This window comes from Lissotriton vulgaris, chromosome 2_1 (genome assembly GCF_964263255.1).
Source record: "Lissotriton vulgaris chromosome 2_1, aLisVul1.2, whole genome shotgun sequence".
NCBI lineage: Eukaryota > Metazoa > Chordata > Amphibia > Caudata > Salamandridae > Lissotriton > Lissotriton vulgaris.
Genome location: NC_141687.1, coordinates 1,860,980,764 through 1,861,008,150, shown reverse-complemented (window position 1 = coordinate 1,861,008,150; position 27,387 = coordinate 1,860,980,764). Strand labels below are relative to the sequence as shown.

The 27,387-nt window shown below is 42.3% G+C and overlaps 1 protein-coding gene across 1 annotated transcript in view; it reads left to right on the top strand.

Moving 5' to 3' along the window:
* The window catches only part of PLEKHO2 (pleckstrin homology domain containing O2), a 169,628-nt gene extending 149,763 nt beyond the window's left edge, over positions 1-19,865 (top strand). The window contains exons 5-6 of the mRNA XM_086958050.1: positions 9,344-9,445; positions 17,767-19,865. Of these exons, the coding sequence (XP_086814176.1) occupies positions 9,344-9,445; positions 17,767-19,005 (1,341 nt within the window). The 3' untranslated portion in view covers positions 19,006-19,865. The remainder of the gene's footprint in view (positions 1-9,343; positions 9,446-17,766) is intronic.
* Positions 19,866-27,387: the final 7,522 nt, after the last annotated feature.

Genomic DNA, 27,387 nt, shown 5'->3' with positions numbered 1-27,387 from the left:
TATTTTGTAGATTGCTTTGTCATGTGGTGCAATGTGATCATGCTGGGTGATGAGGATGGAGTGAATCAAACACAAGGAGATGATGGACGGAGCGCTTAAACTTTTCAGACACTCACCCCCAGTCACAGATCTGAGTTGAATCCATCATCGCTCTTAAGCTCAGTGAGTAGGTAGCTAGAGGGGGAAAGTTGAGGAAAGGAAGTTATGTAACAGTGGTGAAAACCATGCCAGGTCAGTGTGTATTTGCATTTATGCATTTATGGATGTTGGTTATGAGATAGAAAGAGGATATATGGCCATATGAAGAGCAAACAAGGGTGTGGGAAAAGAATGGAGAGCATGAGGATCATGTTAATTGTTGGAATGTATTCCTGATTGTGGGTTGAGGGTGTAGCGTTGTTTGAGTATGTGGGTTAACAGTGGAATTTGTATATCAGTGTGTATGTGTGTGTGTGTGTGTGTGTGTGTGTACACGCACACGCACAGGCTTCTTGGTTCGAGTGCAGATGTGGATACTTCTGTAATTGCTTGGGCAGGCTACTTGAGTGATGTGTATCTTTCTGTAATTGCATGGGCTGGCTACTTGAGTGATGTGTATCTTTCTGTAGTTGCTAGGGTAAGCTACTTGAGTGATGTGCATCTTTCTGTAGTTGCTTGGGCAGGCTACTTGAGTGATGTGTATCTTTCTGTAGTTGCTTGGGCTGGCTACTTGAGTGATGCGTATCTTTCTGTAATTGCTTGTGCTGGCTACTTGCGTACTAACCTGTATTTCATACCCAAAGAGGGCTTTCATACCTTCTTGTACTTCAAACCAAAATTCTCTAAGCGCAGGACAGGTCATAAACATATGGAGGTCATCTGCTTTTTCCAGATTGCACTTTGGACAGCTAGGAGTAGGCCCCTTTGAAAATGTAGCCAGCCTAGCCGGAGAACAGTATACTCTATGGAGAGAAAACAAGGGATTCCGCTTTAAATTGGCAGGTGATACCGTAAGATGTAGTAAGTCAAAAGATACTTGCCATAAATTCTGCAAGTCGGCGTCCAAAACTTAGTCTCTCCAAAGTTGTTCCGGAAGATCGAACTCTCCATCTTCTCCCTCCAGAATTGTCCAATAAAGCACTGATGTTTTGAGGATTATTGTTTTCTTCAATAAGAGTTCCTCCAAAGCAGCCTGACGCCTTTGTCCTCTGAGCCTGGGCCCAGCTTTTAATTTGTAAATACTTAAATTTAGATACATTTTTATCCATAAGAACAGAAATGTCCTCCCAGCACAAAAGGCTCCCTTCCGGCATTAACTGGCCCCATAATCTAATATTTGCGCTCTGAAGTGCTATAGATAATACGTCTTTAGTCCATTCTGGAGAGCCTGGCGAGTCCCAGATTGGAGCCATAGCAGAATAATATGCAATGTTCAGCACCTTCCTTACTCTGGCCCACACATATGCCATGTCTCTGAGGACCTTTAATCTCACTTTTTTTTAAAAAACGCATGTCGCCAGACTTAAACATAAATGCATGAGACCCTCCCTGGATCTCAGATAACATAGTTTGAAACATAAAGTCTGTTTCTGTCCCCGCTAGGGTATCAAATAACCTTATTCCTGCCTTTAATAATAGGGTACAAGCATATACTCTCAAATCTGGTGCACACAGACCACCCTTGCCTTTCTTTCTGCAGAGCTTTTTCCATGAGATTCTTATGCCTTTTGAGTCCCAAAGGAATGAATTCCATTTAGCTTGGATCTTGATTAGGCTGGTTTCTTTAAAAGCAAGCGGAATATTCTGGAGTATATATATATTATTTTAGGTAACAGCATCATTTTTACGATATTTATTCTTCCAATTAAGGTCAAGGGAAGAAATGACCAGCTTTTTAAAGATTCCGCCATTTCCTTCTCGATCTTTGCAAGATTTTTTTCGGCAAGTTGATTTATATCCTGCGTAATTTGAATTCCCAGATATCTAATTTGGTGTTTCAAAATTGGAATAGGAGTTACCTGAGTTGTATTCCAGCATATACATTCTGATTTAGATTGGTTAATCAGATATCCAGAAACTTGGCCAAACTGCTCTGCTGCACTGTATATAAGGGGAATTGATTTAATAGGGTCTGAGGTATACAACATCAAATCATCCGCATATAGAGAGACTTTTCTCACCCAGTTATTATATTTGAAAGGCAGGATGTTTTGGTCTTGTCTGTGAATGATTCCATGTACAGATCAAAGAGAAAGGGTGAAAGCGGGCACCCTTGTCCCTCTTTGGATTTTTATAGGAAGAGATAGGCTTCCGTTTATTAATAGTCTAGCTATCGGAGCTTGGTAAAAGGCTGCTATCACCCTACAAAAGTTTCTACCCCAATTAACCTTTTCTAATACTTTAGCCAGGAGTTCCCAATTAACGCGGTCAAAAGCCTTTGCGGCATCTAATGTAATAACCGCTAATGGAATTTTATATAGAGAGGCAACGTCAATTGCTCCCACTAAGGCTTGTGTTAAATCTTGTATGGAGCGACCTCTAACAAAACCCTTTTCATCTAAGTGTAATAGGTGACCTGCTACTCCGTTTAATCTCTCCACTAATATTTTTGCCATGAGCTTGTAATCTGAATTAAGAAGAGAGATTGGCCTGTATGAATCACACTGAGATGCTCTCTTCCTTGGTTTTAAAATAAGGACCACTATAGCATCATTCCAGGAAACAGGAATTTTGCCTTCTTCCTCGTATATAGATGTAAATAGCAACTGCAAAACTGGTATGACTGCCGGCGCTAAAACTTTGTCCGGGCCCGGGGCCTTACTTCTCTTAGCGGAATCTATCGCCGAGGCTATTTCAGTCGAGCTAATCTCTCTATTAAGATTGTCCGAAACCTGGTCATCCAAAGATTGAACCTGATATTGGTTAAGCCAAGCCTGAATTGATTCTTGCTGTGGAACTAAACCCTCTTTATAGACTTCATCAAAGTGCTGGAAAAAGGCCTGTTCAATATCTGCTCTATTCTCTGAGATCACATCCGTATTAGTCATCTGTACGTCTTTAATATTGCTCTTCTTAATTTCCTTTTTTGTTTTCCAAGCTAAAAGATTTCCACTAGCCTCTCCATATTCAAAGTGAGCCAGTGAGCTAGCCTGCCATCGTTTCCTCAGCCTCCCATCTAATACCTGCTCCAACTGTAATTTACACGTTATCAGATCTTCTTTACTGTTATCTCCCTCTGCAAGACTGGGATCAAATACAGTTCATTCAAGGACCTTAATTCTTGCTTCGATCTGTGAGATTTGCGCCTTATATGCTTTATGTTTTGCAACCTGAAATGCTAATAGCCGCCCTCTCAAAAATGCTTTGTATGTATCCCAGACCACCAGGAGTGTAGCTGTACCTAAGTTAAGTTTAAAGAACTCCTTCAATTCCTCAAGCAATTTTTCTGTTACTTCTTCCTCCAACAGTATACTCCTGTCTAAAGTCCATCTCTTGACCAACTGTGGACCTGACAACTTTAAGGTTAGAGTAACCGCAGAGTGATCAGAGATGTGAGCCCCAAGAAGTTTTATCGCATCCACTTGCTGACCTAAGTGTTCTGCAATTAAGAAAAAATCTAATCTAGATTTATGTCGTAATTTCTTGTTGTGGAATGTAAATTCTCTTTTTGTAGGATTTTTTTGTCACCAGATATCTTTCCAACCAAACTGATTGATCGCGTTAAGCAATACTGCTTTGGTTTTAGGGTTGTGGGAGAACCTTACAGTAGGTGACTTATCCATCTGTGAGTCAAGTACTAAATTAAAATCTCCTTCAAAAATCACCGGGTCCTCAAAATCCAAAAGTTCAACAAAGAGTTCTTTGAGAGGAAGTGTATCATCCAGATTTGGACCGTAGTACCCTACGATCGTGAATTTATATGAATAGTACTTTATTTTTGCTATAACCCACCTCCCTTTTTTATCAGACTTTGACTGTAACAGCGTAATCTCAGAATTAGATTTAATCAATATAGCCACCTCCTTAGTGGAGGTTTGCTGCGAGGTAGTTATCACCTGCTGGATCCATTTTTTCTTGATACAGAAATCTTTTAACTCTTGTTCGGTGGAGTTAGTCTCTTGTAGAATTAAAATGTTCTCAGGTGTGTCCTTTAAATACTGAAGAATTCTCTCTCTTCTATGCTTGACCCGTAAGCCATTTACATTCCACGACAAAATCTTAATGTAAGATGTAAGAGCTATCCTACCTTGCGCAGTTTCTCTTTCCTAAAATATGAACGACTTGATATTGAATATGGCGATTTGGACATTTTTTTTTCCCCGATGCTCCCCACCCAGTGCCCTTACCTACCCCACCCCCTGTCCTGACCCTCCCGTGCTCCCCTGGAGAACCCCCCTCCTTTTTCTTGGCCTTAATTAGGCCATTGAGACTCCTCCCCGGGTGTCTGATCAATGTATGTTTAGAGCGCTAGGAATATATACCTGAAAACGTTAATGGTGAATAGTAAATAAGCTTAATGTTTATTGCATTGCTCTCTTTGGTTTTCATCAGTGAGTAATTGAAGATATTCTTCTGCCTCATCCAACCTTTTTAGGACTCTCATTTTATTTTTATACATCACTTTTAGTGATGCCGGAAACTTAAGCTGGGCAGTGGCACCAAGTTGTTTGAAAGCTTACCAAGCTCCCACTGCCTAGACGCAGTAATTGAAGACACATCAGATCTAATCTGATAAGAAAAGCCATCTACCGACAGATCACTTTTTTTTAAAGCTCTATTAAGTATCTCTTCTTTTAGAGTGTAGGTCAGAAAATACACTAAGATCTTCCTGGGTCTGCTTTTATTTGGATTCAGCCTAAATGGATCCCTGTGAACTCGTTGGAGGCTGACCCTAAGGGAGATCCTAAGGTGCCCCGCAGTCTGCTCCAGTGGGACCTTCACGTATAGTTCAGGTACCCGGATAGCGTGCGGTCAGCGCCGCTAACACCTACCCCCACCGTCTGGTCAGGACAGACCTTAGGGTCGCCTCAGTTCAGCAGGACCTAGTTGCCTGCCCTTGTACGACCTCATGGAATAAGGTTGTATGAACACCCCTTTTTAGACTTTTTAGACTTTCACTGTGTAGTATGTATCACGTAGGTCCTGACGATTTGCCATCCGGTCAAGAAACATGTTGACCTGATCAGTGGGTTGTAGGTATCTTGCTTTGTACTACCTAAAGCATATTTCTCCCCTCCCACCATTTTAATTAAGGGCGTCAGCCACGCCAATAAAACTTATTGTGGACTGACCCACCTTTTTTAATTCACCCCTTTTTTCACGACTACACCTTTTTCCAGTCCCTCTCACCCGCATGCATCATATGGCCGGAACAAAAGGTTTCTGATAAAGAGCCCCTTTACGGGTGCCCGTCAGACATTGCAGCGCCAGTCTGACGAGGAGCAGAACCCATATGATGAAGCATGACATCTAGCTTGCTAGGTGTGTGAGGGTTTTAGTTCCAACAAGGGAAATTCCCCTTTCTTTTCTTTCCCTTCACCTTCCACTCTCCATTCTCCACACTCTTGCTCCCCCTTTCCCAACTCCCCTGGGGAACTTTGTACGTTCTTTGTTTCCAGGCTCTCGGACACGTACACTGGACCCTGTTAAATATCGTCCATTATCAGTTCCCCCCTGTTGTTGATATAGTATTTTGACCTTCCCTGAGTTAAGAATGAGTGATTCTAGATATGCTGAGGCATGCCTCACAATAATTTGGGTATTTCTGTCTTAATAACTATCATTGTTATAATTGTGACTTATACTTGATATATTGAGGCATATAAAAGTGTCCATTGGTGATGTGATTTGGACAATATTAACAACAATATAGCTCCTTTTAGTAGTGGTCCATGAATTTCATGTTGTAGCCATTCTTGAAACACGTCTAGTTACCCCTGATATAGGCGAGGACTCATACATAAAATACTGTAGATATTTTTGACATATGTCTTGCTACTCCTTGCATAATAGTAATTTAAGTCCCTGCCATATAAGACATTCCTGGCATTTGATGATGGGAAAGTGAGAAAGAATCTGTCAGTGTGCGGTAGCATTAAATTATAGCACTTTGTGAAAATAACATGCTAGGTCAAGGGAAGAAAAATGTATTTACTATCTAAGAATGAAAGCGTGTTGTTTCTTGACTAAATAGTGTTAATGAAAATTACAAGCTTTTGTTTACGGAAATTATCCAAAATGAACAGTCTGTATTTGATAGCAAAATGTGTGTATTTTCAGAAACTGCAAAAATAATTCTGGGGACAAAATTCTTGCATTTCTGGTATTTAAAACTGATATCTTACTTATCGTTCCTGCTTTCTCGGAGAGGATTACTGTTGACCTTTGTCCTTGGTGCCAGATAGCAATTAATGATACAGCTGTTGTTTTGTTACTTGTAATTTTTTGTGTATATTGGTAAAAAAAATTATATCACTAATACTGTCTCAGGCCTCGTCATGTCAGAAAGACATAACCTGTCTGTTTTCTGATCCTGTAAGGTCTCTATAAATTGAGTTAGGTCACTGTTGTACAGGTATGTGATATGTGCATAGCTTTGTAGTCTATGGCCTGTGATTGTGAGATACCCTTCTTTTGCAAAAGGTTCTCATTCCTAAGTATATGACCAAGGACTTTATTTAGAGGTTGGCAGATGGAGTAAAGGCCATCAGAGGAGCAGAAGGCGTTATGTCCGGACCCTGCCTCTACTCCGCCCACCAAATTTAGAATTCACCCCATGCCCTGTAATGAGCTCTACGAGTTTATATGAACCAGCACCATGTCAGTTCATACAAAGTTTGCCATATGTCTTTTAAAAGCTTTTTCTTTTCCAAAAACAAACTCCCAAAGCGGGAGTTTGTTGTTTAAAAGAAAACAAAAATGACCCCAACACCATAGTGAGGTGGTCATTTCTTTTTTATTTTTACTGTTCCTCGCCTCCAAGATATGCCTGGTGGTGAAGGACAGTAAAAAAAAAAAACATCTGGCACTCACTCTAAATAGGGCATATGATTATATGGATTACCTCGGATGGCCCATATTACTCTCTTGGGCTGTCAGAGGAAGGTTTGTGCCGTAACAATACATTTTCCTCCATCAGAATAAAATTAACGGTGTGCCTGACTCAAAATCTGACAGAGAGTTTGGCGGATAATATATTCCTTCACCATGGTGATGGCATAGCCTATCTGGAAAACTCTAGTAGAGGTGTGGTGCAGTGGCCAGGGCAGCTGACTTCGGAGCACAGGGTTCATGGTTCAATCCCAAACTCTGGTGGCAGCTCAGCTCAGCACCATCACCCACATGCATCAAGGTATTTAGGAGTCGCAAATGGTGCGAATCGGTAAATTCGGCCTTTTGCGATTCCTAAATATCTTTTTTGGATGCATCAAACATTTTTGGGAAAATCACTATTTTTAGCGAATTCCAAAAATGCGATTGCTTTTAAGGAATCGCAAATTTGCGATTCCTTAAAAGCAATGCATGATTGCATTTGAAATTGCGAATTCTCAATTAGGGGGTGCAAATTACCACGAGGGTGAACCTCGTGGTAATTTGCGAAAAAGTTTAAAAATGCTCTAAATTGCATTGTACACACTGTAATGTTACAGACACACATGTCCTTAGGACATGTGTGTGTGAAACATGCACTTAAAAATAAATTTCAGGGGTGCAGGGGAGGGTCATTTGGACCCCCCCTGCACCCATGGAATGCATTAACATTTTGCGAATCGCAAATAGAAATTCGCAAAATGTCAATGCCTTCCATTGATTCCTATGGGCCTTTTGGCCCATAGGAATCAATGGGAATTGCGAAATCGCAATTTGGAATTCGCATAATCCTTGCGATTCGGTAAAAATTGCGATTTTCACAGAATCGCAAAAATTATGCGAATAAATTGATGCATCCCATTTTGTGATTCCTTATTTGCGATTCCCTATTTTCTGCAAATAAGGAATCGCAAAATGTCCCGATGATGCATGTGGCCGCATGTTACTCTGGGCAATAGCTCACTTAATTTCCACCATGGCCCCCAGTCCCTTGAGACCCGTAAGGGTGAGAAGTTCGTGCTTTACAAATACGGATTTACATTTTTTTTTACTTGGAAGCAGAGTGTGAGAAAATGAAAGAAAGCGGAAAGCTGAAGTGAAGAAAGATGCTATGGGCCACATGCATCATTGTTTGATTTTGCAATTCCTAATTTTCGATTTTTAGGGAATCGCAAATTAGGAATTGCAAAATGGGATGCATGATTTTTTTTTCCATAATATTTGAGAATCGGTAAAAATCGCAATTTTTACCGATTCGCAAATATTATGGGAATACTAAATTGCGATTTCGCAATTCCCATTGATTCCTATGGGCCAAAAGGCCCATAGGAATCAATGGGAAGGCATTTTCAAATTGCGATTTTCTTTTTTAGAATTGCAATTTGTTCATGCATTACATGGGTGCAGGGGGGGGTGTATTTTTAAGTGCATGTTTCACACACACATGTCCTAAAGACATGTGTGTCTGTAACATTACACTTTAAAAAATGCATTTTTGTGCATATTTAAACATTTTCGCAAATTACCATGAGGTTCAACCTCGTGGTAATTTGCACCCCCTATTTTGAAATTCACAAATTTCAAAACAATGATGCATTGCTTTTAAGGAATCGCAAAATTGCGATTCCTTAAAAGCAATCGCATTTTTGGAAATCGCTAAAAATAGCAAATTTCACAAAAATGCATGATGCATCCCAATAACGTATTTAGGAAGTGCAAACGGCCGAATTTACCGATTCGCACCGGTTGCACTTCCTAAATAGGTTGATGCATGTGCCCCTATATTCATTTTCGAATTTCATTGCCAGCTCTTTCAAACTAGCTATAATACATATTTAGGGAAGCGTGGGGAAAATTCAATGCTTGCCATTTGTTCCCCAGTTTCTTGAAGAGTGACCTCCACAACACTGTTTGCAAGGTGAGGTCTTGGTTGGCACACCATGAAATTATAGTTAAAATGTATTTAAGTATTTTTTCATAGAAACCCCTTTGTAAACTTCTGAAGGGGATCTGGCTTGCACACTTGGTTGGCAATTTTTGGGACAAATACTTATACTCCACTGCTTTGTACGTTCACCGGATGCCACTGAGAGTAGGACCAGTTGCCAAGAAGGGTGGCGATCAGAAATTGATAAGGTATTCTCATTGCATCTCTTTTCCTCATGCCATGTCTACCCACAATATGTCCAGATTCTATCACTGCCTTATTAGCGATTAAGAACAATGGGCCTGAGATGGGAAAAATAATGAATTGCTTTCTTCCTATTGAGTCAAGGTGAAAGTGGATACCAGCTGCTCCCTGGAACATGTAACTCGAGACAGAGTGAAAATGGGACAAGGAAAGCGAAGACCACCAACCAGAATACACCTAAAAGAGGTCAGTGCTCCTGCTTCAGCATCCCCAGAGTTAAGCACATTTGGTAAATCTCATACGGAGCTTCTGATGCTTGAATGTACAAAACATGAAGCATCTGATTGTAAAAGGACTGTAGAGGTATTTGATCATGTATTATGTTGGGCTAATCACGTTGATGGAAGCATTAAAAAGCTATGAAAAAAGCAACTGTGTCAAAAAGGTAACTGGAATACACAGTACAGCTGGGTAGGGCGACAGCTGCTTTTGGATTATGGTCCTGGGTTTCCAGTCAGGATGTTGTCGTAAATTCAATTTCCAACTCAGTCTCTCAAAAACGATGTCCGATGCAGGCCAGATCCGTTTAGGTTTTTGTACCACAATTCCTCAGCTTTGGTAACTCCTGGCACCTAGTCTCACAACACTGGTGATGACTGAGCAGATAGGACAAGATCAATGAATAAGTCTGAAGTTTAATGTTCTCTCAAGAGGTGTGGAAAGTTGGTGGACCATGGGCACTCGAGGGGAAATAGCTTCCAACACTTTTCTGTCTTTTTGGCAGAACGCAGTCCTTCGAAATTGCAAAATAAAACCTGGCGGAAGTCTGGAGAACAGCTCTGAAGATGCAAGTGATTTCAAGGGTTCGGAAATTGAAAGCCAAAGAGTGTAGTCATTTAGTTGCTAAGCAGGCAAGAGCTCAAGTAGTCCTGATATGCTGCCAATGTAGGGCCCACCAGAATCCTGTAATGTGGTAAACAAAAACAGGGCTTTCATATATTCCAAAGAGCAACCCGGGTAAATACAACTCAAGAGATATGCTTGTTCCTTTGCAGTAATTTTACTACCAATTATGCATGTTTATAACCCAAGAGGTCTGGATTCTGAATATGTTGTATATGCAAATGGTACATTATATGACAGGACTTTAAAACAGTACAACAATGGGAAGGTTTTATGTTTCTGTTTCTTACGGAACAAGTTCTAGAACAAAATTGCTGCCATTAAAGCGCTCAGTGATGAGTAAGTTTGGTTGATACAGGAATTTATAGCAGTTGATTTTTTACCAGTCTAGGAAGTTACAAAATGTTCTAAATATCAGTCCAGATATAGTTCCAATTTTAACACTTTATATTGAATAAATGGGTCTTCTTCAAGAGAAGAAGGACACATATTCTTAGTAGCATACAAAAGATGCTACAAACAATGATGGAGAGAGTCTTGTAATGCCATGTATTTCAATAAGAAGTATTAACTTTGAAACTGCTAAATGCTCTCTATAATCACCAGGATTAAGAAGAAAAGCAAGATGGCCCCAAATTGATCATGCAATTCTCTAAATATTTAAACAATGTCTCCAGGGCTTCAACAGATTATTTATCTATGTGCCCTGACTACATGGACATATTGCGTGGGGTCAATGAGAATAGGTTTTCATATTCCGTTTACCTATCTGATGCCTAAAACATATTGCTTGGTGTCAGGGACAACAGTTTTTCGTATTTATTGTGTTTAGTGGACAAGTAGGCCCTGCAGCATAAATTCACAGTTGTGTGAAAGAGAATGTGTCTGCTATAAAGGCAAGATTTTTAATTGCAGAGAGGTGGTCCAAGGCCACGCCCATTTTTACACAACTCTGCAAACGCGCCTCTTGGCACACTGCTGGTGGGGCGATGAGGTCCTCTTGTATTCTGAGGACCTCAGGACACAAATGGACTTCATCCCATAAGCAGCAGTGCGCCAAGAGGCTTGTTTGCAGAGTTGTTCAAAAAGGGGGCATGGCCTTGGACCACCTCTCTGCAATCAGCTGTGTGGTGCTTACTGGAGGTATCTGGTGGGCTAGTTGGCCCCTTGGGACCCTCAGTATTCATGGGGGCTTAATCCCCCAACTTAGAACGCACAAGGAGGTGCGTTTGTAGAGTGGTGGAGAAAGGGGGCGTGACCTGTGTCTACCTCTCAGCAATCCCACTGTGTGGGGCTTACTGGAGGTAGGCTAGTTGGCCCCTAAACGACCCCCAGCAGTGAAGGGGGACTTCGGTCCCCATCCAAGAGCGTGCCAGGGAGCGCGTTTGCAGAGTGGTGGGCAAGGGTGGCGTGGCCTGTTATGAGCACTTAGCAATCCTGCTGTGTGGTACTTACTGGAGGTATTTGGAGGGGTAGTTGACCCCCAAGGATGTCCTGGGGGGCCAAGTACCCCTTTTATTACCTCCATTAAGTCCCTCACAGTAGGATTGCCAAGACATCTTCTCAGGGCATGTCCCCTTTCTCCACCACTCTACAAACGTGCCTCCTGGCAGACTACGGGATGGGGGGTGAAGTCCACTTTACTCCTAGTGGACTTTGGGGGCCAGGAAGCCCTTCTGGTACCTCCTGTAAATCCTACGCAGCAGAATTCCTGAGCACTGGTCGGATGCCCAGCACCCTTTCTCCACCACTCTGCAAACGTGACTACTAGTTAAAGAAGTGTTTGCAATGTAATACGTTTTGCATTTGCGATAGTTTGAGCTATTGGCGTTGTAAACTTTAAAGTTTTTTACTGATGTTTTTTGGAGTGGATGTACGCTGTGTGCAGTGGAATTATGTGGTATGTTGTGCAGTGAAATTATGTGGATAGAAAGTATGTGGTATTTAGTGTATAGGAATTATGTAGAGTGGGATTATGTGGTGTGGTAGTCTGTGTTGTGGAGTGGTAATCTCACGTTTAGTCTTCCTCATTTCCATGGAAGCTATGAACTCAGTGAGACAAAAAAAGAAGGAATCACTTAGGAGCACTTGTGGACCTAGTCAGAGGTATGAGCAGGGCCACTGGAATTATGCAACTGTTTGGCTGCACCGACTTTCACACAATTGTACATTTTCTGCATTAACCACATAATTCATCATCTGCCTCCTAATCTGCAGATTTGAACAAAAAAAGCCTTGTTTCTAGCTCAAACGTTACCAAAAATGCAGCGATAAGTGTTACAGCGTGGCGGAAGGCCCTTTGCAAACCTAGACTGGTCACCTGTTACTTATTGCTAAATGTGGGTGTTAAATTGGTACTAATGGCGTGCAAGCCACTCTTGCTTCATTCTGCGCCTCTCTTGTCTCTTTCTGCATTTTTGTTGCTTCTTTCTGCACATTTCTTTCTTTTTCTGCACTTCTCTTGCCTCTTTCTGCAAATCTCTTCTACTTTCTGCACCTCTCTTCTCTCTTTCTGTACATCTGTTGCCTCTTTCTGCACCTCATGTGCTTCTTTCTGTAACCCTCTTGCCTCTTTCTGCACCTCTCTTGCCTTTTTCTTTATCCCTCTTATGTCTTCCTGTACCCTTTTTGCCTCTTTTTACCTCTGTTACTTTTTTCTGCACTTCTCTCCCTTCTTTCTGCACCTCTCTTGCTTCTTTCTGCAACTCACTTGCCTCTTTCAGCACCTCTGTTGGTTATTTCTGCACTTGCTTCTTTCTGCACCTCACTTGCCCTTTTCTGCACTTCTCTTGCTTCTTTCTACACCTCCATTGCTTCTTACAGCAATTCTCTTGCCTCTTTCTATACTTTTCTTACTTCTCTCTGCATCCCTCCAGCCTCTTTCTGTGCCTCTCTTGCCTCTTTGTGCACCCCTGCTACCTTTCTCTGCACCCCGTTGCCTCTTTTTGCACCTCTATTGGTTCTTTCTGCACTGCTCTTGCTTCTTTCTGCACCTCACTTTCCTCTTTCTGCACTTCTCTTGCCTCTTTCTACACTTCTGTTGCTTCTTTCAGCAATTCTCTTGCCTCTTTCTGCACTTCTCTTCCTTCTTTTTGCACCCCTCCTGCCTTTCTGTACCTTTCCTGCCTTATTGTGCACCTCTCCTACCTTTCTGCAGCCCTCGTGCCTCTTTTTGCACCTCACTTGCCTCTTTCTGCACTTCTCTTTCTTCTTTCTAAACCTCTGTTGCTTCTTTCTGCACCCCTCTTCCCTATTTGTGCATTTCTCTTGCCTCTTTCTACACCTCTCTTCCCTCTTTCTGCACCACTCTGTACCTCTGTTTCTGATTTCTGCACTTCTCTTGCCTCTTTCAGCACCTCGCGTTGCCTCCTTTTGCACCTCTGTTGCTTTTTTCTGCACTTCTCTTGGTTCTTTCTGCACTTCTCTTGCCTCTTTCTGCATCCCTCTTGCCTCTTTGAGAACCTCTTTTGCTTCCTGCACTTCTCTCTCCTTTTCTGAACCTTTCTTACCTCTTTCTGCACCTCTGTTGCTTTTTCTGCACCTCTCTTGCCTCTTTCTGCACCTTTGAGTTAGAGTTACTTTTAATCCCCTGCCCTATTATGTACTAGGGGCTCACAGGGGAGGTCATGCCAATCACAGGGATACCCCAACTCATAGTGTACCCTAGTGTATGTAGGTGTTTTCACTGTATTCTAAGTGTCTTTCAGTATAGCACTGGCTCCAGGCCTGGTTACAGCAAACAAGTGATGGATGGAATGCTGACAATGCAAACATTCTCCCCCAGTCAAAAGATCTGGGTTAAATCCATCGTTCTTTTGGCCTGTATGCCACCCGAGTTTGGACCCAGCCATATGCAAATCAGTCTTGACCCTGTGCCCCATGGGAACAGTCCAGACCGAACTGCCAGGCCAGGTCCTCCCTGGACCGGAAACAAGCATCCTGGGACCGGTTTTAGGGTATGTCGCCCATCTTCAGCCAGGCTAGCTTGAATCCAATGGCACAGGGAGCAAGGGACCCACGACTAGGCATATCCATCCCACTTCGGACAAAAAGTTTTACAGCAAACAAATGATGGACGGAATGCTGACAATGCAAACATTCTCCCCCAGTCAAAAGATCTGGGTTAAATCCATTGTTCTTATGCCCACTTAGCCACATCAGTTTGGACCCAGCCATATGCAAATCAGTCTTCACCCTGTGTCCCATGGGAACAGTACAGACCGAACTGCCAGGCCAGGTCCTCCCAGGACCGGAAACAAGCATCCTGGGACCAGTTTTAGGGTATGTCACCCATCTTCAGCCAGGCTAGCTTGAATCTAGTGGCACAGTGTGCAAGGGACCCACTTCTGGTCATACCCATCCCACTTAGGGCGAAAAGTGTTACAGCAAACGAATGATGTACAGAATGCTGACAATGCAAACATTCTCCCCCACTCAAAAGATCTGGGTTGAATCCAACGTTTTTTTGTCCACTACCCCAGCCATATGCAAATCAGTCTTGACCCTGTGCCCCATGGAACAGTACAGACTGAACTGCCAGGCCATGTCATCCCTTGACTGGAAACAAGCATCCTGGGACCGGTTTCAGGGTATGTAACCCTTCTTCAGCCAGGCAAGCTTGAATCCAATGGCACAGTGAGCAAGGGACCCTCAACTAGGCATACCCATCCCACTTAGGGCAAAAAGTGTTACAGCAAACAAATGATGGACGGAATGCTGAACATGCAAACATTCTCCCCCAGTCAAAATACCTGGGTTCAATCCATCGTTCATTTGCCCAGTAGGCCACCCCAGTTTGAACCAAGCCATATTCAAATCACTCTAGACCCTGTGCCCCATGGGAACAGTCCAGACTGAACTGCCAGGCAATGTCCTCCCCGGACTGGAAACAAGCATCCTGGGACCGTTTTCAGAGTATAGCACCCTTCTTCAGCCAGGCTAGCTTGAATCCAGTGGCACAGTGAGCAAGGGACTCACGTCTGAGCATACCCATCCCACTTAAGGCAAAAAGTGTTACAGCAAACAAATGATGGACGGAATGCTGAGCATGCAAACATTCTCCCCCAGTCAAAATATCTGGGTTCAATCCATCGTTCATTTGCCAAGTAGGCCACCCCAGTTTGGACCAAGCCATATTCAAATCACTCTAGACCCTGTGCCCCATGGGAACAGTCCAGACTGAACTGCCAGGCAATGTCCTCCCCGGACTGGAAACAAGCATCCTGGGACCGTTTTCAGAGTATAGCACCCTTCTTCAGCCAGGCCAGCTTGAATCCAGTGGCACAGTGAGCAAGGGACTCACGTCTGAGCATACCCATCCCACTTAAGGCAAAAAGTGTTACAGCAAACAAATGATGGGCGGAATGCTGACAATGCAAACATTCTTCCCCAGTCAAAAGATCTGGGTTAAATTCATTGTTCTTTTGCCCACTACGCCACCCCAGTTTGGACCACGCCATATGTAAATCAATCTTGACCCTGTGCCCCATGGGAACAGTCCAGACCGAACTGCCAGGCCAGGCCTTCCCTGGACCGGAAACAAGCATCCTGGGACCGGTTTCAGGGTAAGTCACCCTTCTTCAGCCAGGCTAGCTTGAATCCAGTGGCACAGTGAGCAAGGGACCCACGTCTGGTTAGTCAGAGTCAGTTACCACCAGTCAGTAAAATGTTGGGGGGCACAGGATGACTCTTTCTGCACCTCTGTTGGTTCTTTCTGCATAACTCTTACTTCTTTCTCCACTTTTCTCCGTCTTTCTGGACTTCTGTAGCCTCTTTCTGCATTTCTCTTGCTTCTTTCTGCGCCTTTCTCTCTCTTTCTTCACATGTCCTACCTTTGTAGGCATAATTAGAAATTTGCATTTAAAAACATTAGAAATTCACTGAAAAAAACATGGGTTTGAGGGATGTTACACTTAGAAATTATAATTAACAAAACCTTTGAAATTCAGTTTAAAAAACATAGGTTTCAGGGACGTTATAGTTAGAAATGATCATTTAAAAACCTTTGAAATTCACTGAAAAAAACATGGGTTTTAGGGACGTTATAGTTAGAAATTAGTGTTTAAAAAACCATAGAAATTCACTGAAAAAAACTTACATTTCATGGACGTTACAGTTAATTGGATATTTCACTCATTCAAAACCAGAGAAATTTGGCCGTTATAGTTAGTTCAACTAACTATAACTCATGCCCCCGCAATGCACTGCTGATGACGTCACGTATTACATCAGTTATGACATGGTCAGTGATATCACTGATGACATCACTGTGGACATCTCAAATGACATCACTGTTGACATCATCCATGTGATAATCTAATACACCTCCTCACACCCTAATATAACCTTTGATACACCCACTCTAAAATACAGACTACCATTTTCGAAACCATAGATACACCAATACCAGTTACTACATACCCACTCACTGATTCATAGGTCTACACACAGCCTAACTATAACGTCCTGTGGTAGTTTTTACAGTGAATTTCTAAGGTTTTTTTAAATGCTAATTCCTAACTGTAATGTCCCTAAAACCTCTGGTTTATATATATATATATTTATATATAATGCTTCACAATGATTCATAGTTATGTGGAGATACGTGCAGAAGCATTGAATTAAGATTGGTGATTATTTCCTTAAAAAATGTGCACAAAAATTACAATTAGGAAAAAAGGTTTTTCTAAGATAGTATGTAGCTTTAAATATAATTTCTTGGTGGAATTTGTTTATTAAAACATGTTTGATCCATGACACTGTTTTAAAAATAGACTAATATTGTAAACACTGTGTAAAACCAGTCTCAGCTACTTGAAAATAAATTATGGGCTGCATTCTAGATGAAATTCACAAAAGTGCACCTGCAGATTTAAGACATTTCACTGATGATTTTCAGTAATGCGCAAGAGTTTACACAAGTACTCCTGGAAACCATACTTCTAGAAAAGTTTTTGAATTCCATTTTTTCATTAGCACACCTATATCTGCTCATGCAAAAATCTGCAGAGCATTTGAAAACATTTCCTAGTGTGGGAAGCGATTGACAAAGATTTGGTGAGTACCTTTTCGTGGGCCAGCACAAACCTACAGAGGTGTGAGTTATGAATACCATGACTAGAATATAAGTTGGTCACAATATCCTAACCAGAATATCAAGTACCAGAATATCCACAGGTAATTTTCGGTAGATTTCTGTCTGTAACTCCTTAGTGATATACACATATATACTTACTCTATGCTCTTACCTCCTTGATATTCTGGGCTTCGATATTTTGGTCATGATATTGTGCTCATACCATATTCTGTTCTCAATATTCCCTACCACAATCCTCACAAGGCATTCCAGTCTGGAACTACTTCTTCCCCCTGCTTCTAGCCCATGTATGCATATTTACAGAAAGAGAACAAATTCAGTGACATTCTAGAATCTATATTCTGGACATAACATGAGTCTGGGCATAATCATACAGACTATTAACAGGCCTCTGATATAATAAGAACTGTGCCAGAATTTGTTACTTCACTGCATGGCACCAAAAGGGACAAGTCGATTTAAAAAAAATGACAAGACAAGTAGAACATTTTCAAAATTGCACACCTCTATATAACTATTGCACAAAGTACATAGTAGGCAATGACCTGTCTTTTTGTTCTGTTTTTAGGTAGCCGACGGTGCCTCAGACGGTATGATGAGGCTTGATCTGGATGAGATGGGTAACGGCCCCCAAAGCATCATACCCGATACGGGCGAGAAGGAAACACCATTGTCTCCAAAGGAGAATTACAAGCCACCTATGCCCCCTTCAAAGCCGAAACCTTCCTTTACTTCAGAGGAACCTTTGGACGAGGACCCTGCCGAAACCACCCTAGAATCTGACACTCCCTCTCCCCCACCTAAGCCCCTTAAAGAACGGACAGCATCAAAAGAAACGCTTGAGGATACATTTGATGCTGAAACCCTGCTTTGCACTAGTCAGGAAGATCTCACCAAGGATCCTTCCAAGCACGCAAGCAAGGCTCCAACCCCTCCCCCAAAGATCCTGTCAGATAAAATGAAGATAAAATGGGATGAACCAGCACCTGAGTACAAGGGTGTGAGGGTTTCCAATTCTTTGGAATCCAGCCAGGAAAACATTTTGGCTGTTGCTGAAAAGGAAGCCCTTAAGCCTCCATTACCACGCCCCAAGATCTTGACAGGAAACAGGAAAAAGAAAGAGGAAGGACTGAGTTCCAGCCAGAGCAGTTTGGATGTTATGGATAAGGATGCTGAGGATTCTGGGTATCAACAAGTGAAAGTGCAAGATGATTCTCCAGAAAAGTACCAGAACAGTTCTCAGAATGAAGAGACATTGTCTATCAAGATGATTAAGGAAGCTAATGGAGAAAAGGAGAAGAAAGAAAATGAAGTAAAAATGGACCCCAAGCCAAATCAAATCTCAAATGTCAGTGGAACAAAACCTGAAATAACCATTACCTTTTTAGATGATTCACAAAGTCCACTATCTCCTGTCATGCAAGGTCAACCTGTTTCTAAAGCTAGGTGTTCCTCATTGGGAGATCTATTGTCCAAAGACAGTTTGGATACTAGAAGAGAAGGTCCTGTCTTGCTACTGAAAAAGGACCACCTGGATGAGATGGAAATTCGGCTCACCTCTGGCAGGGAGAAAACCGAGATGCTTCTACAGCAAGTCTTACAGGGGGACATGGATAAACACTCTGATGGTAATGGGCCAAAGGCCAGTGCTGAGACTCTCCTGAGTGAGGCCGTGCAGCACCTCCGGCAAGCAAGCCAGGTGCTGCAAGAAATGAAAGACTTAGAGCAGAGCAAGGAGCCTGACCTTCTAATGCAGGAAGATAAGCAGAAGGGCCTGCTGGCTTTGCACAGGAGAAGTATGCCTTAGAGTAGGTTGCAGGGCAGAGTGTGCCACATGAATAAATATCACTCACCTCAGTTGCCTTGGGTCAAATTTGTAACTGTTGCTGCCACAATGCACTTTGGGTTCAAGATGGCATTAGCACTTAGCAACCTTGATGGATTTTATTCCAGTTATCTAGCTACCATTGACTAAAGTCTCATGCTGTCCTTAACATGAAAAGTTAAGTTGTTCTTTTTTACTTTCTTGTGCAGGAGGGTCATGATGTAACCATTGAAGGAACCTGCATTCTGATAAAAGACCGACTTTAGGGAGTGGGCTGATTCTGTATTTTGGGGTGGGCTAATAAACCATGAAAGAAAGGGTCCCCATTATACTGTGGCAGGTGGCCCACCGCCACTCAAGGTGATGAAGGTAAATTCTTCTGCCATCATGTCCAGACAACCGGCCATCAAATTTACAGATCTTGGCTAGCCCAACGAAGATCTCTGTGTCTTCAGAGCAGCCACCATCATGGTGACTCCTCTGAAGTAACTGAAAGTTTACTGAGTGGCTGCGATGTAATTATCTGACACTGGAAACAGAGAGAGCTTTTCATAAGAGCCACTTACTCGACTATTTGCTTAATGTAGTAAAATCTGTGCTCAATCCTAAGGTCACATCCATTCATAATGATCAGTCATTCCCAGAACAATTTCTCAGTGAAAATGTGATGCTACTAGTCAGAGATCTTTGATGCACAGAAAGGTAAAGCGGCACAGTGGGTGAGCATACGGCTTCGTAGCAAGGCACATCATTGGTTTTTAGATCTTTATCATTTTCTTGTCACTATTTAATATTGAAACAACATAAATAAAATATCAAAACATCAATAAATGGTACACATTGACTTGATTGGGGCTCTTCTTCTCTCACTTAAATTATGAAACTCTTTGCTTAGCACTCTCATGTTCTTAGCCTGCATTCTAATATTATCACTTCTTAGTTCATGAGCGCTGACCACGTTCATATATTTTTCGCTTCCCACCCACTGAGGGTTTCAAATTAGTCTTCTCACTTTCAGCTTCCCAGCTCTCATACCGTCCCCAACCATCATTCTCTTATTACCTATCATGTAACCTCCTGTCCATTCATCAATCAATGGAGGGGCATTATTCAGGGGCTCTGCTAATGTTTGTGACATTTCAGCCCACATAGCTAGATCCTCAGCTTCTCCCTATAACGTTTTGACCTCTCACATTTGTAATTTTTCAGCCTTGCCCCATTCCATCATATCTTTTGCCATTATTGTTTTCATAGGGTTTTGAGAGGAGAGGCATTGTACGGCTCTTTGCTGTTTCGCTAATAGTAGGTCCAGTGCTACAAATCTCTATTGTTACTGGGGTTGGGTATGATACCTAATAGGTAGTGTTTAATTGATAATTCTGTATTGATACCTCTGGTTGGTCGCAATCTTGCCACTACCTCCCCCAACACTCACAGTATTTCAAGTCCAAGTCATGTGTGACCTCCCCACACCTCAGACAAGCTGTGCATCAATATCTTAAGCATCCTGGTGGGGCCCTTGAGGGAGTCAGGTAGGTGCAATGTACAAAATTGAAGTGTGTTAATTTAAAACTAGCATTACTACCAATCTCCTGTATTTGCACACAGTCTTTTCCCCACTCCACAAATGGTCCTATAGATCACCACCCCATAACTGTCTTGGCTTCAGTGGCAATTGTTTCCTGTTTTGTAGAGCATTATAAATATGTGAGGCCAGTATATGACCCTGTCCTGTTACCACCATATCTATAATATATTTAACTCATTGGGGAATCATTATCCGACATTGCAGCAATAATTAGTAAATAACAACCCCCATCCTGATATGTCTAGTTTTAGTACAGTCTTTACAACCCAGGTAGAACATCTTATTCTGTCCATTAAATCAGGATCCATTAAATTCATGAGCCTGTAGCAAAGTGCCTAGCCAACATTTTTAATTCCTTGTTTCTATCAGGCACTTTTCCATCAGCATGGAAGAAGGCATCCATTCTTCCTCATCTAAAAAAGTCTACCCTCGATCCTGACAGTCCGTCTAGCTACCGACCTATTTCCAGACTTCCTTTCCCGGCTAAACTAATTGAAAAAAATATGAATTCCCAACTTACCCAATTCATGAAGGAATACAATTTGTTAGAACCAACTCAATTTGGCTTTAGGTCAGATCACAGATCCGAGATAGGTCTGACCAAAGCCACAGACAAACTTAAACCTATCCTTGATGAAGGAGGAAATGCAGCTTTTATCCTGTTAGGTCTGTCCACGGCCTCTGATTTGGTGGATCATTCAACACTATGCCTTTGCCTTAAGACCATGGGTACATAAGGTACAGCCTTAGATCTACTCAGATCATTCTTAAACATTAGGGAAAACACTGTGATTCAAGGCAGCTTCAGCTCAAAAATGTTCTCCCTACCATGCAGGGTGCCCCAGGGGTTTCACTCAGCCCCTCGCTATTCAAACTATATGTGGCTGCGCTTGCCCCGCTGACTCAATCTTTTGGTGTCTCACTCACTTCCAACTCAGATGACACACAAATTGTGTAGCATTGTCTTAAGCTAAATTCAGAGAAGACTGAAGCAATTTTCTTTGGAAAAAATCCTCACTTTTGGACTCCTGACTCTGGCCATCAGAGATAGGCTCCATTCCTACTCCAACTCTCAAGGTTAAAAGCTTGGGAATGATTCTGGACGACAAACATAAATTCAGTAAACAAGTTAACTCTATCATATCCATTTCTTATAATTTATTAGGAAACATTAGAAAGATCCTCCCTTACATTCCAGTTAGCACCAGAAAAATTGTAATTTCCTTACTCATTTGATGTAAAATAGATTACTGTAACTGCCTACATATCAATCTGCAGAAACAATACCTCAATAAATTGCAGGTCCTGCAGAACTCAGCTGCCAGAGTACTTCTCAATCTTCCGAAACATCAGTCTGTATCTATGGCCATTTAAGAATTACACTGACTGACTGTCAGTAATCGCATCAAATTTAAAACCCGTTGTCTCACCTTTAAGGCCCTGCATGACATGGGTCCAGAATGTTTGAGAAATACCATCTTTTTTTTGTATTTATTTTATTTATTGAAAAAATACATGAGTACATAACAATACTTCAGATCAACAAATTGGAAGGCGGATGTAGGAATTCGATTAAAAAAAAAAATCATACATTAGATGTACCAGACATCAAGCAGATTCTGAGCGAAGATAATCTTGAATCATAAAACAAACGCACAAATACATGCAAATACATATGAAATCAGGGGAATTCAAGCATCCACTTCCAAATAAGATCTAACAGCCCCCCAGATTTGCTCCCCCAATTTCCGTTTCCGCTGGCCTTTCAGGGAATATAAGCTATGCTCGATATTAAACATAACAAAAAACCTCGCCCACCAGGCATCAAATGATGGAGCTTCCTTTTGCAACCAACACGAAGCAATACAGAGCCTAAGCACTGCTGTGGCTACAAAAAACAGATATACAGTATTACTGGGCACGGAGCCCGCACCAGCACCCATTTCTACCCCCAATAAAATCTGCATTAGTGAAAGCTGGGTAGGTGTTCCCACAATCTCAGACAGAAACTTACCTACGTGCTCAAACAGATTCCTCAATTCTACACATGTATCAAAAATGTGCACCACATCAGCCGCAGAGACACCACACCGAAAGCATTTTCCATCCGGTTCGCCTCCCCATTTTGAGATTTTGTCAGGCGTGTGGTATAGATAAAAAATGGTTTTATAGTGTTGAGCGGCTAGATTAGCGGACAGAAATTGCCGCCCAGCTAATTTGATTGGGGTCTCGAGTGAGATCCCTTGACATCTCAATGTATTCTCCCATTTATTAGTATGGATTTCTAAGTCATTGGGCATAGCATCTATCATTAGACTATAAAGAACACCTATCCGAGCTGCTTTCTTGTTAGCTTCAATAAGTGGATTAGATTGTATACACAATCGGGCTTTCAGCAAATGATCACGGATTTGTAAATATTTAAAAAAATGTGAGGTTGGAAGGTGGTATTGCTCCTTAAGCTGTTCAAACGACTTCAACCCAGCTGCTGTAAACAAATCACCCACACAATTTATCCCTTTGGTTCGCCAGTTATACACCACCCGATCCCAGAATACACTTGGAAAGAAAATCGGAGCACTCAGTGGAGTATACCAAGATATTTTTTCTACCTTGTATATTTTTTTAACAGCATTCCAGACTTTGTACGCAGCCATTAGAACCTTAAATCTTGTGCGCTTGTAGTAGCTCCAATCCAAGTTAAGAAAAAGCCGATTTTTCACTTCAGTGCCTAGCAACATGCTATATATGGACGGCTGTTGAGCTGGGTCTACCGGTCCTTCCCCAGTAAGCAATATGTTCATGTGCTGGAGTATACAAGCATAGTAATAAAGCACAAAATCAGGTACAGCCCAGCCACCTACAGCCTTCGGTAAAACCATATATCTCTTGGCACGGCGAGCTTTCCCCCGTGCCCATAGAAATGTCATGCATAGGGATTGAAGCTGCATAAGGCTAGCCTGGGGTATCTCCAATGGCACACACCGGAAAAAATTAACCCTGGGCGTAGTATGCGTAGTGGGGCTACGTGAAGCTACGCAAAGTGGGCGAGAAACTACGCCCACCTACGCACTTCGTGTAGCCCCACTACGCGCCACCTGCCCCCCTCCCCTACATACCTAATTTTTGTAAATTCAAGAAATAAAAGTAAATAAAAGGCACTTACCTTGTCTGCTGCGTCCCGGGGCTCCCTCTGCTCGTTCGCGCTGCCATCTTGGATAGCAATGCGCCTGCGCGGCCGTCCGCGCATGCGCATTTCTCACGAGAAATGCGCATGTGCGGGCGGCCGTCCGCGCATGCGCATTAGTACCCAAGATGGCGGCGATGGCGGCGCGAAGGAGCAGAGGGAGCCCCGGGACACAGCAGACAAGGTAAGTGCCTTTTATTTACTTTTATTTCTTGAATTTACAAAAATTAGGTATGTAGGGGAGGGCGGGAGGGAGGCGGGTGGCGGGCAACTTCGCTACGTTGCCAGCTACGCCTATTTTGCAAAGGGCGAAGTAGGCAACACTCCGCCCACTCCGTGGGGGTAGCGAAGTCCTTCGCCCAGGGTTAGAAAAAATACAAAAGTTTGGGTAGAACCATCATTTTTAAAGTATTGCATCTGCCTACTAATGTTAAATGCAAACATTCGGATTGATCTAGTTGTTTCCGAATCCCGGACATTAACCTATCCCAGTTAGATTCCACCAAGGCAGAGGCAGAGGCCCTTACCATACCCCCAAATACATCACCTCTTGTGATACCCTGGGATCTGCATAGGGTCTGGTGTTGATACATAATATCGGAGTTTTGGCGGTATTTAATTTATAACCAGAAACTGTTCCGTATACAGCCGCCAAATGCTCTATCTCTAAAATTGCCACTGCTGGTTTTGGGGAGACAACAACCACATTGTCAGCATATGCGATGACACGGTATTCTTGTTGATGTATTTTTACTGGCAGTATCCGAGAGCTACTCTCGATCATCTTTAAAAACGGATCAATATATAAAGAAAATAATAGCGGGGAGCAAGGACAACCTTGCCTTTTTCCCCCACATATAGGCACTGCTGCCGATTGTAGCCCATAGTATAGATCCTAGCTATTGGTTGTTGATATAGCGTCTGTAGGGCTTTTATGAACTGTGGACCGAACCCAGGACTTCTCATCACAGCCCATAAAAAAGCCCAAGCGACTTGGTCAAAAGCCTTCTCGGCGTCTAATAGTATAAGACTGAGAGCCTCACCGGTGCCATTAGCATAATCTATTAAAGCTATCACCCGGTTGACATGGTCTGTTGTTCCGCGTTTGGGAATAAACTTGTGCTGCCGTATTGACACCAGTGGAGAAATCACTGCGGCCAGCCTTGCCGCCAATATTTTTGAATACATTTTGCAATCGGTGTTTAACAATGATATAGGGCGATATGAGGCTGCACGATCTGCAGGCTTTCCCTTTTTTCTAAAAACCACGATGCTGGCCTGATCCCATGATCTAGGGTATGCTCCAGTCGGAGACTGCCTGAAGATGGTTAGCATATCGTCCTTTAGGACTTGAAAAAAGCTTTTATAAATCTCCAGCGGGAGTTTGTCAAGCCCCGCCGCCTTGCCTGCGGGTAATCCCTTGATAGCCAGTTCAAGTTCAAGTAGCGTAATAGGGGCCTCTAACTTCGCTACTGCCTCCGTGGCCAGGTCTTGTTTACAATGTTGCTGTAAAAATATTGCAGCTTTATGGATGTCATAGTCTTCACTTGAATATAATGTTGCATAAAACTTCTGAAATACTTCCAATATTTCAATCTCGGTTTCTACCACTCTTCCAGTGGAATCAACAAGGGAGTGAATTCTTTGCACAGCTTCCTTAGATCTCGTTTTTTGGGCCAGGCACCTGCCACTTGCATCCCTATACTCATAATTAATCTGTCGCTTAACAGTATATGTTTTAGTCGCTCCTGACTCCACTGGAGATTTCTTTTTGACTTACACCAGGCCACTTCCACAGCGGAATCTTGAATATCACAACCTGTATGTATATCTTGCACAAGCTGCTCCTCAGCCTTTCCAAGACCTTGGCACAGCTCCTTTATTTTTAACCGCAATTGTTTTTGCGCATGCAACCCAAAGCTGAATACCTCCCCCCTAAACGCGGCCTTGAACGCATCCCAGACATAGCCCATTTCGGTACTCTCCCTATTATTCCTAAAAAATTCTGTGATCCAACCCATCATATAGTCATGGAATTTTATATCCAACAACAATTTACGATCAAAAGAGAATTCCCAGGGGTTACTGGTTGCACTTATAATGTTTAAAGTCAAGACCACAGGACCACGGTCAGACTTGACCCTTGGGTAGACCTGGATACATGCATCAATTAGCAAATGTTGCACAATAAATAAATAATCTAACCTCACTAACTTCTGATGAGGTACAGAGAAAAAAGTGTATCCCGGATCATTACCCCTAAGATAGGACCATGAATCCACCAATCCATGTGCCGTTAAGTGTGCTTGTAGTGACTTATATACTTTTGGTTTCCTAACAATATACTTATAACTATCGTTACTCAGTGAATTTGGTTGCAAATTTATATTCAAATCCCCGCATATGATTAAAGGGGTAGACCAGGTTGACAGTTCCACATTGAGAAAATCTAGAATGGCAGACTCATCAAAATTGGAACCATATACGGAGCATAGCGTAAACTTTAACGATCCAACAACACATTCAGATATTGTCCATCTGCCGAGACCATCCTCTAGTATCCGGCCTGTGCCTACAATATGCTTTTTTGCCAGTATTGGAAGACCTCGAGATGTACAAGTTTGTTTAGTACATACTAATACATTATACCCTAATTCAGTTAAAAATTTCCGTTTGGCCCATATTACATGCGTCTCCTGGAGACAAATAATAGCACAGCAGAGCACCTGAAGTTCCCGAGCTACCCGCTGCCGTTTATTAATGGAGTTCATTCCCCTGACATTCAATGTACCTAGTCTGATACCTTTAGCTGCCATTAAATTCTTTCATATAGACCACTACATCATAGAACCTCCGCCTAGCAAACCAATTTTCCAAATAGGAAAAAAAAATGTACTCATGTATAACTTTTATGTTTAATCCCCCCATCCTAGCACCCCCAACCCTCAAACGCCCACCCACCCAACCCTCCCTCACCCACCACCCACACCAGGGCTTAAGGACCATGTCCTCAGTGATGAGAGTGAATGTGAGCCACCCTCCCCCAGGACCCCGTGCCAGACCATCACCCGTTATGTCTGAACTCACCAATAAAACTAAGGATTTTCCTACATGTACAACATAGTAAGGATTGTAAGGATTGATAGTAAGGATTATCTTATAGAGACCACTTAAAGTTAATTGAGCAATTCAGAGAAATATATATATTGCATATACATTTTAATCTCAACAACCAAACCAGCTAATTAAGTCATTAGCCATCTCAACCCCGAAAGAGAGTGCGAATAGTGAATAGACTTCCCAGAAAAAAAAGGCACAAAAGCAAAAGAGAATCAGTCAAAGCAGCAAATAACTCATTTAGCTGCTACAAAGAAATGAGCGTGTATACAAAATATTATTAATTACCCAATGTCTTCAAAAAGTCTTGCGCCTGAATCTCAGATGTATAGTATTGTGTTTGATCTTTATGTATTACCTTTAATTTGGCTGGGTTTAAAAGAGAAGCCTGTGCCCCCTTGGCTTGGAACAACTAAATCAACTGTCGCAGTTGCCATCTTTGCTGGACAGTGGAAGGGCAAAAATCAGGACG